Source organism: Aythya marila, assembly GCF_965140915.1.
Source record: "Aythya marila genome assembly, chromosome: 15".
NCBI classification, from domain to species: Eukaryota; Metazoa; Chordata; class Aves; order Anseriformes; family Anatidae; genus Aythya; species Aythya marila.
Window position 1 is genome coordinate 9,160,949 of NC_139056.1, and position 15,191 is coordinate 9,176,139.

A 15,191-nucleotide genomic window follows, 5' to 3' on the forward strand; every position below is an offset into this window, starting at 1 on the left:
CAGCAACACAACCACCTGCGCCAGCTGTGCTCCAGTCTCTCTCCTGGCTTTCCTCCCGTATCTCTCTGCACAACTCCCAAGGCGTGGACTTCCTGGTTTCCCATGGTTTTGCCACTTTAGTCGTCTCCTCCTAAAGAGCATATAAACCTGCAGTCACAGTTTTACGGCTGTAGGTAGCTTTTACTAAGACAAAAAAATAAACAAACCAACAAGGAATTTCAATCTTGAGGCACAGGTGCTTTAAAACAGCTGTTTATTACTACAGTGAAATATTAAAACAAGAACACCAACTTTATGGAAACAATAAAAGTGCAAATGTATTTTGATATTAAATAGGAAATGAATTTATAAATGTTTCATTAAAAAGGGGCTGACATTTTGAGCCTATAAACACTTTTTGAAAACAAAACAAAACAAAAAAACAGCAATAGCAGCTGAACACTTTAGTTTAATCTTTGGTCTAATTATTAACCAGCAAAAATAGTTGTACCAAAAACATCCATTGCAGACAGACATTTGAAATTTACATTACTCTGTAGAAATTCAAATTCGAAAAAGGAGGAATGTTTTTGAGACACTTAGTCAGATAAGAAATAATGATGTCTTTGAGAAATACATATTATTTTTCAATACAACAAGAAGTCACGTGTATGCATTTTGGCATTGCCATTGCATTTTGGCAAATAAATTTACTCTTTCACAGGCGTGACTCCCCATCCCAACCAATGTTCAATAAAACCAACTTCATTTGCACAAAGTCTCTGTAACATTAGCTTGCAGATAAAGAGAACCAAGAACCCACATTAGTGCTAAATAACATGCTCTTTCTTCTGCATTTGTGTTTCAGTTTCCACGTACAGAGGCCACCATGCTGAACCTGTAGTACTACATGGAAACAGCTACGACCTTAACACATGGCACATATCCAGAACCCTGGTGTATTTAGTACAGTATCGCCAGGTCAAGTTCTCTGCACACCCCTTGCAGATAAGGCTCCGTAATGGCACCAGGACAGCACAGTTCCTACCACTGTCACGTTTCTTGTGGAATAAGATGAACAGCATAACAGAACCCAACTTCCCTTCCGCTCCTTTTGTCAATCAGACTCCTGAGCTTTGCAGTGGATGAAGAAAATACACTTCATGTCTCAGTTGCACAACAGAACTGCAAGTTAGTCTAGAGGTCTCCCTCAGCCCTCACCTAACAGCATGCATATGGTCACCTCAAGAAAGATTCAACTGGTTTGGAAATACTGTCAAAATAACACCCAGTTAAATCTCCTTTCCCTCCACCCCAAGTCTGCCAAACTCTCAATAGATCTCCAACCTTAACCCCATGTCCTTTGGCTTATTTGTAGTGTGTCTTCACTGAGAGCTTACCATCAGTCTCACTCACCCCTCAGCCCAACTTTCATTTTCTATTTATTTTCTCCATCTCTCCTTGCCATGAATTGCCTGATGCAACCATCTCTTCCTTTTATTACCCTTTAATGACAAAGTTCTTACCAGGTCTACTACAGACTCCCACCAGTACAGAATCCACACCAAACATGCATCCCTTTTCACAGAAAAGATCACTTTTCAGAGAGAGGGATGCACAGCGATATGAACAAACCAATAGCTGACTGAAACGGTTATGATGCAAGAATTAACAGCTGGAGTGTTTTTGTCATGAGCTCAGGCAGCCACAGTACCCTGGACTGGCCACCTAGTCCTTCAGGCAGACCTGCATCTCATTTCAGTCACCAAATAACACAAATCTGCAGAAACAGTACACATCTTGGTCTGCTAGAAAAAAAAAGAAAAAAAAAAAAAAAAAAACACAACGAAACAAAAAAAAAAAAAACACACCACTGACCAAGGTAGCTCACTTAGCCTTAAATACCATGTGCAAAGAACATTTGATCAATACTACCTTTAAATACACTATTTGTATTTGTAGAAAGAAGCCCAGCGCTTCATATATAAAAATAACCCAACTTGCGGGTGTGACCTACACTATAATTACCTGAAAATAAGACAGCAAGAGCAGTTAAAAAAATACACAGACAGAAGTAGGCAAACATCTGCCTGGGGAGTGTTTCCATTTAGAAAAATAGATTTTTATAAAGCTTCATAGATTTAAAAAATGTTTGTTTTGTGCTTTGTTGCATAGAACTGTGAATAAAGCACACCAGTATCTCTATGTACATCAGGGAGAGGAGGAGTGTATTAGTAATTTCAAGTTATCCTGAAGCTTCCCAGGAGTTACATTTAGTAATTTATAATTCCTTTCAGATTGCTCACCTAGGACACAGTAGAGTGGGTAATCAGGCAAACGTTAACATCCTGAGCATCAGCAACTCAGTAACACGTTTTGGCTTTCAATACATCAAACACTTGAGCAGGTGACCCAATGTTTTAACTTAAAGCAAAGATTTGCTATTCTGCATTTGCTGACACCCTAGGATACATCAGGCTCCTGTACCGGGAACAGAGGACACTCGCAGAGCTGCGTTACACCTCACCAGGTTATTCCAGAGACCGGGATGTAACCAGGCAGAGGCCCACAAGCCCAAGCACTCCATCAAGCTGGACTTCATCACCAAGGCCAACAGGAGTAGTTTAACAAACAGTTAAATGGTGCCTGTTCAGCCCGGTAAGATGCTTTGTGAGGTATTCTCAAACAGTCTTTCCACTAGAAGTGGAAATTATCTCACTGATGCTTACATTTAGAAGACACCATAATCCATAGCCTAAGACTGTCCCACTGTACCATGAAATGTACAGTGACTACATGAAATGTAGTACCACTGTACTACAGAATTTTCAAGTACCCTGAAATATTTTACTTCCTCCTCCCCACAACAAGATAATGATTTGCTATAGCACAGCACTAGAAAATCCCATCAGGTTATTTGGTCAAAACACTGCCACAGTCAAAGAACCGGCTAGGCATTAATCCAAAAATCCCACCACACTCTTACTGGAGAGCACAAGGGCACAGCAGTCAGCTTACAGCACTGAGATTTGGACTGGTTGAAGCTTTGTTCCAAAACAAATATAAAATATCTTTGTTTTGTTGTTGGTCCTTGTGTTAAAAAAAATTCTGAGAAAAAGTTACTCAAAAACAAACAAACAAAAAAACGGTTCAAAACCAAGAACCCATGAACGGACTCCCACATATTTCTGTCAAAAGAAGGTTTTCTCGGGGATGATTCAAACAGCATCCCTTTATGAAAATACTAATGCCTCCTCCATAGCAAGTATTTAGAGCAGCCAATTCTGGTAGAACGAAGGCCTTTGTGAAAATAAAGTGCTTTTTGTTTCTTTTTATCCATATTTCAATCCTTCAGTAAAACCTTCATTTAACACAGAAAGGCACAACTAGATTCTTCATACATCAGAGAGGTTTAACTTCTTCCCTCGATGCCACATTAGCATGCATATTATATTACCATTCAGCACGATGTATTAGATTACACAGGAAATTTAAATCATGTCATTGAACATTTCAAACTGAGATCAGCACCCATGCTCTAATGCTCATCTCATTTTAAGAGCATCTCGGTACATTAGGAGGTTTTGTTTGCACTCATGGGATTTTTAAATCCCAAATGGATTTTGTATGATAAAAAGCGAATCTCAGAAAAAGGTCAATTTTGCCACTAAAACAACAAGTTAAGACAGATTTCTAGAATCGTTGCTTGGAGCTGACTGAACTTTAACACTTCCTCACTAAGGCATTTCCCCAGAAATTTCACAATTCTCCACAAACCAACAAGGATGAGATTAAAACACTGAAGCAATCACAATTTCCTTAAGTCTTCGCCTTTGGTTTCCTGGTTTTCTCAGGTCAGGGACAAAACCGCAGAACAGTTCAGCGGGTGCCACCTTCCTCGGGGAGACGCGGGCTCTGGGCAGACAGGCAGGCTGGGCACGTGGGTGATGCCAGTCACTCTCCATGCAGCTCTTGCCGGGCCTCGGTGACGTGCCGGCACGGGGCGGGCATCGGCCGCAGGTACCGGGGTCTGCTGTACACCCTGATGAGGTGCGGGGCCTGGCTCCAGGTGTAGAGCAGCTGGAAGGCGGCCATGTCCAGCGTGGGCCCGTCGAAGGCAGCCAGCAAGTTCACAGGGGCGGCTTCCTTGAGGAACCTGGGCAGTGCCACGGCCTCAGGGAGGCTGGTGTTGCCCAGGAATAAATGCATCAGCACCTGCTTGCGCAGGCAGTCCCTGAGGTACATCACCAGGTCCTCCAGCCGCTCCACCAGGAACCGCTCGTCCCAAGCCTCCAGGGGCCCCTGCAGCAGCAGGGAGAAGAGGGCTGTCTTCAGCACGTAGGAGGAGAGCACCCGGCCCCACTGCGAGCAGAACGGCTCCTCCAGGCTCTGCCTGCGGAGATCCCGCAGGCCCTTGAGGATCTGCAGGCACTTGAGGTGGCAGGAGGAGGCCGGGGCTTGCTCCTTCAGCCAGCTCAGCAGCCGCTGCTCCTGCCGCGAGGCGTTCAGGCCCCACAGGACCTCCTGCGCCAGGGCTGCCTGTGGACCCTCAGGCGGCAGGGCCGTGAGGTAGAGCGCATCGCCCAGGGGGATGGCGGGGATGAGACGCACGGCCATGGAGATGTGGCAGCACACGTAGTCGGAGCAGGGCAAGATGTGAAGCGTCGGCGGGCGCCCTGGGCAGGCCGAGAGGCTGATGCGGCAGCGCTCCTGCAGCCGGTACCGCACGGCGCCCAGGCAGCGCTGCAGGTGGCCCTGGAACCAGCGCAGCACCAGGGCCGACGAGAGGAGGCAGCGGCCCTGCGGCTCCACGCAGAAGGCCTCGGTGAAGGGCCGGTAGCGGCGCGGCCAACCGGACCCAGCAGGGGCCCGCAGCCCGCACACGAAGGCGGCTCCCGGTCCCAATCCCGGTCCCGATCCCGGCCCCAGGTCCCGCCGAGGCTCGGGCTCCAGGCGCGGCGGCAGGCGCAGCGGCACCAGGACGTCGAAGCAGTCTGGGCTTCGCACCTTGTGCTGCTCGTAGGCGCTGCCGATGCGCACGAAGTCCCCGCGCAGGCTGAGGGCCAGCGGGCCGGGCTGCAGCCCCTGCGCCTTGGCAGCGCGCACCAGCTCGGCCACCACCCGGCCGACGTGCGCCTTGCTGTGCCCCAGGACGTGGGGCGAGAGCCGCAGCTGCCGGGCGTGGAAGCCCTCCAGGGCTCCCCGCCGAGCCGCGGCCGCCCCCCAGCCCGACCCCGCGCCGTGCCGCGGAGCGCCCCCCGCCGAGCCGCAGCAGCGGGCCAGCAGGCTGCCCAGCAGCACCGCCAGCAGCAGCAGCAGCGCCGAGCCCTTCAGCAGCGGCACGGAGCCCGCCTCCGCCGCGCCTTCCTCCTCCTCCTCCTCCTCGCCCGCCGCCGCTCGGCCCCGCGGGGCCTGGCAGAGGCAGAGCAGCGCGGTGCACAGGCAGGTGGCCAGCGGCCACAGCACCCGCGCGTCCAGGCTGTCGGACACGGCCGGGGCGCGGCGGGGGCTCGGGCCATGCCGGCCGCCGCCCGGCCCCGCGGGCGGGGAGCGCCCGGCCCCGCCGCCGCCGTCGTCCCCTTCGGCCGCCCCCAGCGCCGCCGCCGCCCCGCTCCCCACCGCCGCACGCCCCCCTGCCTGCCGCCGCCGCTCGCTGCGAGGCTTCCTCTTCCGAGGGAAGCGGCGCCGCGTCAGCCGCCGAGTGAGCTCAGAGGAAATGCCACGGGCCCGGCCGCCGAGAGAGGGCCGGGGGCGTTGTCAGCCCGGGGGCCGGCCGGCACCGAGCCGCCCGCGGGGCGGGGAGCGGCGCCGCCCGCTCCTGCCCGGGCCTCCGGCGGGCCCCGCTCCTCAGGGCCTGGCCCGGCTCCTCAGGGACCGGCCCGATCCTCAGGGCTTGTCCCGGTTCCTCACCGCCCACCCCGGTTCCTCACAGCCCCGCACCGCAGCCAGAGGATGTCCTCACCCCAACATGCCCCCGGAGCAGCCCCCTGCCCCTGAGGGTTCGGGCAAGCAGCCTCAGACCCATCTCACCGTGCTCCCATCACGGCCAAAGAATGTTTTGGGGCACGCATTTGGTGTAAAACTGCGTGATTCTGCAGCTCCCCCTCAAGGGGGTAGGGAGCAATGGGGCCAGGGCAGTGGAACAGCATCACGAGCTCGGCATTGTCCATTTCCACAAATAAAAGCGATAAAGGTCAGCCCCATGGCAGGGGAGTCATTGTTGGTCACAGCTCAGTGGGCATCAGTGCCTACAGAACAGCAAAGTTGTTGCCATCAATACATCGGGGTGCCGATGGGCTGCTGTACCAATAGCTGCTTGCATTGTGGTCTGCTGCTGTACCAATAGCTGCTTGCAGCCTCTTCATTCAAATCATGAAAAAAGCCTCTTTTGTTTTGTTTTGTTCGTTCCTCCTCCCCTCCCTTTCGCCCAAATCACTCATCAGCTGACAAACTAAAAGGGAAGAAGAAATAACCCCGGGAGAAGTTATTCATGTGTTGCACAGGGCCCGTTTCCTTGCCTGCTGTATGACAGCTGCCATGATGTCAGCCCTGCTGCCAGTAACGGTGGCTGTCTGCACAAACCAGATGGGAGAATTTGAGATTCATCAGAAATACACACCCAGGGCTACGGCGGGAGTCATCCCAAGCCCACGAGCGGCAGAGCCAGACAGGTTGGAAGACAGGCACAGAAACATCTCCACGCTCGCAAAGCCTCCAGCACTGCTGACAGGGTCATCGCCTTTCCCTCGCAAGCTGTGGTCTGTGGGGAGCAAGTGGCAATGTGACCTGGAGATTGCACCAAATAGTGCTGACCGAGGGAGATGTTGCACATAGTTAACCCTGCCTTTTGTTGCCAAGAGCTGGAGAGTCATGAGCCGAGCCTGTTGAGCTCGAGGTTCCCTCAAGAACAGCAACTCTTGGGCCCTGTTCTGGGACCGAGCAAGTGGAGCCAGGTGTGGGAGCACTCACATAAAGCTTTTGTGGCACGGTTTGCTTTTAGGAGGACAGTGCAGGCCAGGGATTGGGAACTAGTTTGCAGAAGATGTAAGGAAGCACACTTGCTTCAGACTGCATGGCTGGGCTGTCACAAGGTCTTTACATCAGCAACCACAGCCAAAAATGACAGTCTGACAAAGTTTCTTTGTTTGAGCCCTCCCTTGGCAAGCCTTTGAGGTCTATTGCATGAGGAGAGGGTGTGAAGCAGATTCAGGTGTGTGAGCATCCTGCTCCACAGGAGAGATGTACAAACCCGACTGCTGCAACCGCTCACACGGGTACTTCTCTCGGAAAGCAGAACACCCTGGAAGCAGGGTTACTACAATAAATATGAATAATAGGACTTTTAAAACCCCCAACGATAGAAACTACCAGTGTTGCTAGTTTGTTGCCTCTCAGAGGAGCAGGATAAATCACTTCTTTGTCTGTGGTTCCCTTCAATTTCTCAAATACCCGAGCCACGGGAAACTGAAGAGCTGAGGAATTACTGCTCTTCAGTGGACAAGCCATGCAGGTCAGCCAGGACTGCAGAGAGCAGCTGTGGGCCAAAATCTGGGAGGAATAGTGTATGTCCTAGAGGAGACAAGGGGGGAAATACTGGCAGCATCGTTAGTTAACCTAGGAGATGTACACAGCTCTATGTTACCAGATTATGGTTCTGACCTTCAATACTCAGCATAGAAGCCATAAGCAAGATAAAGTGTCAGGCATGAAACAAAATATACATATGGCAGCCTACTACATTTAAAAACATAATGGCGTCAGTCCACGTGCTCGTAATTTGCATTTTTTTATTTTAGTTATGGTTATGAAAAGGCAAATCAGATTCCTCCACATTTCTGTCCGCAGCCCACATCAGTGCTCCAGACTCACTGAGAGGAGGTTTGAGCAGTCCCATGAGGCCTCCGGGACTCATCTGTCGCTGAGACCTCCTCACCCAACCCTCTCCCTCAGGGCGCTGCCAGGTCCTGATGATCTCTTCAGACCTGCTTTTCCTCATATCTCACATGATGTCTCCCTCATGGGCCGTACCAAGCCCACTACAGCCAAGCTGTATTTCTGGATGCGTCTCTGTGTCCTGACTAGCTTTTGCTTCAAAAGTCCTGTGGTGACGATGCTTAAAACCAAGAAATGAGCATATTGAGTTCCTGCTCTTCAAAGACTTTGGAGTTTGCGATCGCCTGGATATCTGCAGGCAGCATCTCACATTTGCAGCCAGGGAAACTCCTGCCATGCAGTAACACACAAATCCAGTCACCCAGCTGGTCTGACAGTTCAGGACATGACTCCTTTACATAACATTTTCCTGTCACTGTTTCTCAACCATAAGGCCAGATCTTGTACTGCTGTTGTTTTCTCTAGAATTCCTCCCCTGCTTTCTGCACAGATAATTCAAGATCATTTTTAAACACGTATTTTGCTGGCAGTGTTAGCTCTGTCTCAGATGTCAGTGCGGACAGGGCCATCATCCCTGGCTGCTCTTTGTTTAGTAAATGTTTACTGAGTTTTGAAGCTGCTCGCTGAACTTTAAGAAGCATCTATATAAACATGGGTTGTGGTTTCATTTCAGGTAATCAAGTTAGAACTGCATTTCTGCAACACAGCTGCATCTGCACAAGGCTGGGGGAGGCCCCACTAAGGCACAGCAACAGCGTGTGAATGCAAGAGATTGAACCCAGTGAACTGAAAACACTGTAACAATCTGAGAAAGGAGTTAAAAGAAGGAATGAGTCAGGGAAATAAGTGCAAGAGAAAGGCTGCATAAACGTTTGTTTTTTGTAATTTGTCTTTATATGAAACAAAACATTACTTCAAGTACATAACCGTACTTTGCAGAAAGAAGCTCACGCTCAGTAGCCAATATGCTACACGCTGAGATGTCAAACTGGGTAACCAAGGCCAAGCAGCCTGAATTCATTCCCAGGCAGCCAAACCAGAGTGAGACTCGAGATTACATCTGAGAACTGCAGGGAGCTACTGCTCCAACACTGACCCTTGGAGTTATAAGCAAGATTTTTTTATTTTTTTTTTAAATAAAGCAGATGAAAAGGTAGGGAACCATAGGCTATGCTACGACATCTCAACCAGCAGAGTAATTCCATGCTCCATGAGGACGTTGCTGACAGCTGAAGTCACAGCCTTGCTCCTCAGAAGTGTTCTTCCAGTGGTCGGATTTTTGAAAACGAACAGGAAGTGAAAAGCTTTTCTCCCCACACACTCCTTGTTTCACATTTTCCTGTATTCCTTTGTAAGGCAGGATAAGAGGACCAAAGCATTTATCATGCTATTCACTGCCTATGAGCCATCACTGCAAGCACTCTGTTCTGCACCAACAAGCAGCAGAAGTGGTTAAAAAGCACAGCTGTGCTGGTACAAAGCTTATCCTTTAAGAAGCCCTATTACAAAACACCATTGAACTGTACAAACCCATTGGCCCATAGCTCCCACTTTCACTAGCCTGTGCTTCTTTACACCCTCAAACCCAAAGTGTTTCACGTGCCTTCAGGTCTTTGCCACAGGCACACTGATTTTTGACCCAGCCTGCACTGTCTTCATGCAAGGCTGACTTGAGGAGCTGCCCCTCTCTGCTCAGCAGCCAGCCAGCCACATCTGCAGGAGCCTGCGTGGCCGTGCCAGGCACCCGCTGCCCACCGGCTGCCCTCGAGCTTCGCAGCACGGCTGCTAGCACTACAGGAACAGTATACGGGGGAAAGGCTGCAGCCTCCCCCCCAGTTCTACATGAATTTATCTCTGCAGGTTCTGCTGGCTGGAGGAAATCCAGATGTCGCCTGCCCCCGTGGGACACGAGCCTGGGGCCATATGGCAGCAAGCGTGCATCAGCTGCTCCAGATGAGTGCAAGCACGGGCTCTGTGCATGCTTGTGCAGGTGCCAGCAGTGCTGGGGCAGCCTCGCCTGAGCCACAAAACAGCCGCTTGTACTCCAGTATCCACAACTTCAAAATTAGGACCAGAGTTGGCAACACTGGTTTTCACCACCATCATTGAAGTTACCAGCCAGTACCTCCTCAGCCAGCAGCAAGAAAAGAGCTGGAGAGCCAGGGGCTGATGAGGGATGGCCAACAGTCTATTTTGCAGGACCTTGGCTGCTTCCGTGTGCCCTGAGCACAGGTAAAAAGCTTTAGGCAAAAAGCTGAATACAGCAGAGGTAGGAGACTTCACAGGGGTGAGCAACTGCCCAATTTTGCTGTCAAGAGCTTACTTGGAAATTGCCAGTTTAAGAGTCACTCCATCTACCTGCTCCCACAAGCTAATAGCATCTGATGGCTGCTGTACCAGAAATAAAGGGGTTGTAAACACAAAACTACTTTCAGTTATCAAATAGCAGCAAGCACTGCTGCTCATTACACATCATTGCCATCCTACTGAAATTACGCTGCAGGGGCTGTATTTGCTTTGCAATGGAAACAGCTCATCCACGTTATCACCGTTGATCTGTAGTTCACGTTTTACAGCCCATCAGAGAGGAAAAGAAACAAACCATTTTATCTTGTCTGGAGTGCTTTGCTCCTCTTGTCACTTGGACTATCAAGGTTACATTGAACTTGAGGACAAGCAGCAGGGATGTGACTCGTCCCTCCGTGTCTGGGAGCTGGACCACAGGCAATGCATTTACTTCTGGAGCGGCTCTCCGATGTGTTTTCAGCCTCTCCTGGAGAAATAGCAGCTCATTTGTTTGGGTTAAATCATCTATAAACTCCACTGCTGGCAAGTTACAATGCTAATGCTCCTTGTTTTTCACTTAAGCAGCGATCTTATTGTTCCTGTATAAAACAACAACAAAGAAGTTGATGAGGTTTTTAATAGCAATTGCATACTCCAGAAAAATAACGTCATACACCAATAACCATAGCCTCAAAATCACAGAGAATCCACAACATTGATTTTTACTACCATTGTTTAAATCACCCATTGTTTAAATAAATGTTATCTAAACACTTGCTTCAGAATGCCCCCTATGCAGGATATCCTGTTTGCTAAATAAGGAATAATGTTATACTTAATCATGTACAACACCGAGCTAAAAATAGACAGCCCAGTATATACCATTTGCATGACATCCCTGCGGGAGATTCGTGGAGGCAAAAAGGAGTGTTGGGTATATAGCATCCATTAAGTGTTCCACCGAGAGCAGTATTTCATACATCTGTGTAACTGATATGTCAGTGCTACAGCATGCCAGACACTGTCTGAGACGTGGGAAAAGCAGCCTGCACCAGAGAGCTCGCCGTCTGGGCAGGCAGAAGAAAGCAGCAGAGAGGCAGAAGGCACACGCAGGTGATGACATTTGGTGCTTTCATGATGTACCTGAGGTGCAATCCTTAGAACCCTGCTGGGTGTCCCACGTCAGTGCCTGCACCGGGGAGCCCAAGCTGCACGTAGCCTGTGGCAGGTGCAGGAGACAATATGTGGGCACCCCTTCCTGCAGCAGGGAGCTACAGTTGCGAGTGGGTTATACCTGCTGCTTCATACCGCACGCTATTAAACAGGCTAAAGCAGAAAAGTACAATAAATCACACAGACAAAAAAAAAAAAGTGTCTGGAAGAGCAGTCAGACTCAGCAACCCAGGCCTCCAGAGCATGCCCATGGACATCCAGGAGTTTGTCCTCTCATGTCCTCTCTTAAAATATTTCCTATTTTGTAAGTGGGATGTTCCTGCCCCCTCTGCCAGTCTGCTCCCTCGCCAGCTATCAGCAGGGTATAACACTGAATCAGGAGGTCTGCGAGCAGACCCAGCTTCTATGAACCATGTATAGCCCAATACAGGATTTCCTTGCTGCAGAAGGACAGCTTCCTGAGTAATTCACACAACACTCTCTTGTCCAAGGCAGTCCTTAGAGCCAGAAATACCCTGGCTCTGTGCTGGTGAGCAGCACGAGCATCAGCAGGCTTACCTCCAGGTTGGCACACACTGTATGAAAACCTTCAAGGGCTCTTTTTTGGATCATGCAAGCAGAGAATTTATGCTTTCCCCTTACGCTGCTGTTCAGGAAGCCATGCCTATATGTTTCCAGCAATGTAATGAAACAGGAACAAAAACAGACAAAGAAAAAAACCCATATCTACATTAATGTACACTTACACACCAAATTCTGCCCACCAAGCCGTGAGCATGGGATGGGAGCATGCAGTGACATCCTCCAGAAGGCTGAGGCTGATGCTGCTGTGGAGACAGCCTCAGTATGTGTGTGTTCAGATGTAAATTTAATCACCAACAGCGATGGTTTAGCTTAATTAACGGTAAGCCACTTAAACTTGTGTTTGCTTCTGCCTGAGACGCGCCATAACTTGCTGAACTAATGAAAAGTGATCGCATAGCTGATTTCTAATTTGCTGATTAAAGCAGAGTAATTTAAATGAGGATTATAACAGTTTTGTTGCACCAGTTTGGGGTTATTTTACCATTTGATCAATTTAAAAATCTATTTAGCAAGATTGGAACATTTTAAACTGGTCTAGATTGTTAATGTTTGTTTGTTAGCAAAGAGAGAGCCTAGGAATGAGAATTGAACACCGGTTTCAACCTCCTATTTATTGCTCAAATTACTAGAGCACATTTTCCCCTTTGCTTTCCAAGAAAACTATGCTTGTCCTGCACTCTCACTCTGACTAACTCCACAAGCAATTTGGTTGAGATTAGGGAAAAGAGCAGAAGTCCAAACCATTACTGTTCACATTTTTGTACAAGAAAGCTCCTGTGGAGGTCCCCAGGCCGCACAGGAGGTCGGCCCTGCCTGGCCCGCTCCACTTGGGAGACTTCCACAAGTTCATAGCTTCACTGGGTGCTTAGAGCATCACTTATTCTTTCCCACATTTAAAACATAACTTTTCACAGAGTATGTTGAAGCTTCCCTTGCTTTCACCACCACCTGCATAGATCCCATCCACAAGCATTTTTCCATTTATCCTGGCAGAAAGCCTCATGTTGCACCGCAAAAACAGCTCCTCAGTGGTACTGATTACCTTGACCACCAAACAAACAAACAGAAAACCAAAATCACTTCTGCTCTGAAAAATAAAAAAAATAACAGTGCGAGGGAGTTAGAAACAAGACCTCAGGCTCGTACTAAGGCTCCCTGCTGTTTTCAGCGGCGCTGAGGATGTGTCCGTGTCACTGACGGCTTTTGAAGAGCAGGAGCTGCTGCCTCCCATTGGCGATGCTCATTACAGGGCAGCAGCCTCAGCCTCAGCTATCAGCCTTCCTGGTGTCTTTTAGTTTTAGGCTTTTACACCCCTAAGTTTGAAATTAGAAAAGGGCTTTGTGCCTGACAAATAACCTGTGGTGGTGCTGTGACCATGAAGCAATGCAATCCAGCATGGAGAATCAGAGGCGCATTGGGTCATGCGCTGTTATCAGCTTGCATCCTCCTATAACGGGACAATCCTGGCTCAGCCAACACTAATGAGCCTGGACCAGATCACTCGCCCAGGGAAAAGACGGACAAACAGCACTGCAGGAAACATGAGTGAAGAAGGATCTGCACAGGGAAACCTACTTGTCAACAGGCTTCAATTAGGGTAGAAAAGGCAGGCCCTCTGCCCCCCAGCTCTCATTCTGTGGGGCTGGAGGGTGGAGGTAGCTCGAGAAGCCTGGTCCTAGACCTCCTATCCTGTTGAGGACTGAGAGCACAATGCTAACAGCTTTAAAGGAAAGCAGCAAAAGAAGGAAAAGCAACCCCAAAATGATAGAGCAGCCTGAGCCAACACTGTTTCTCACTCCTTCATTCCGAAGGGGCTGACAGCATAGGTGATGCACGTCCTTATGATGCTATCCCTCCACCTTTGCCATCCCTTCCCATCCTCCAAATGGGATCTCTGCAATGGGGGCCCCAAAGCTTTACCAAGTGCTCAGTGTTTGGTGTGGCACTGTGGCCACACAACCACACAAAGGCCCCAAAACACAACCCTGGGGCTTAGACTTGTGCCCAGGGAGGATTCACCAAAACCCCATCAGCAAAGCCAAGCCTGGTCTCTTCCAGCATCCCTCTGCACTGATTTCTCAGGCAGCATCCCTTTAAGTAAGATTAAATGCTCCCCAGATCGATGCAAAGCAACACAATTAGCTCATTAGTGATACAGAAAGTGCAGCATATCCCCATCTTTGTTTAAGGCCAGTTAGATGAGCTCATTAAGTGACAGCTATTTTTACATCTAGTGTCATAGGTTTCCTTATTAGTACAGTGCCAACCACTTGAACAGAGGTAGAATCATCTTTCACATCCTACCTAATTGAATTTAAATCAGTTTTTTCCATTTGCCATACAGAAAGCATCACTTTGCTCTCTGGAACTGCAAAATGCAAGCCATCCTGCTCATCTCACACAGGTGCAAACGCAAAGCCAGGCCACCAAAGCAACAGGCTCAGCACAGGCTCATTTAGGTGGGATCGAGACCAAGCCTGAGCAGCCTCTACAACAAGCTGGCCCCCAGCCATGGTCTGTTTCCTGCTTTCCCTCTAGGAATATGCTCTGTCCCCCTGTTCCCTTGCTGATCTCTCAAGTGATAGCTGCAAGTGGAGGATGAGAACTCACAGCACTTCAAGAAAACAGCAGGAGGTTCTGCAGGTTGGGCAGCAGGGCACCTTCCAGAAGAGTAAGGAGGATGCTGAGATATTTTGCTTGGTACCATCAGTATCCACCCCCACTGACATGAGGTCCCCACAGATGGCTTCTCACCAGCGCTGGCCTCACTCTGCCCATGAAAACATCACTTCCCCTAGCAGCTGGGGCACCAGCACCCCTGGGACCTTCATAACTAGGTCCCCTCTGAATTGGGAAAGGACATATTCATAACTAAAGGGGGATATAAACACATAAACATCTGGAGAAAGCATAGGGCAATAAAGACCATGCTGAAAGTGTTCAAGGGAAACAGTCAGGCACCTTCATAACACCACGCGCTAGGGACGGCGGATGCAGTGCTGCAGAACAGACCTCACCGGCCACCCTTGCAACGGCTTGATGGTCATCATGGCAGCAGAAACTAGGGATGTCTGTGGTGGCCTGAGAACAAAAGGCCTGAATTGAAAAATAAAGAGGAATGGTCACCCACCCAGAACTAGTACTTTTGCCCAGATTGTAGCTCTTAAAATGACATGATGCTGTCCCCATACACATTATTCACCTCCCGCAGCTCCGCTCTGGCTGCTGTCACAGCGCGCCAGGTGACAAAGGCTTGGGGACAGACGCCTCGGGCT

The 15,191-nt window shown here is 49.4% G+C and overlaps 1 protein-coding gene across 1 annotated transcript; it reads right to left on the bottom strand.

The window, feature by feature from the left end:
- Positions 1 to 259: 259 nt before the first annotated feature.
- ITPRIPL2 (ITPRIP like 2) lies at positions 260 to 14,963 on the bottom strand (the record flags this gene model as incomplete). The annotated part of the gene is made up of 2 exons (XM_082772621.1): positions 260 to 5,646; positions 14,934 to 14,963. 2 exons carry the CDS (start codon positions 14,961 to 14,963, stop codon positions 3,934 to 3,936), a joined length of 1,743 nt encoding a protein of 580 aa, XP_082628747.1. The 3' UTR covers positions 260 to 3,933.
- Between the last annotated feature and the right edge of the window lie 228 nt (positions 14,964 to 15,191).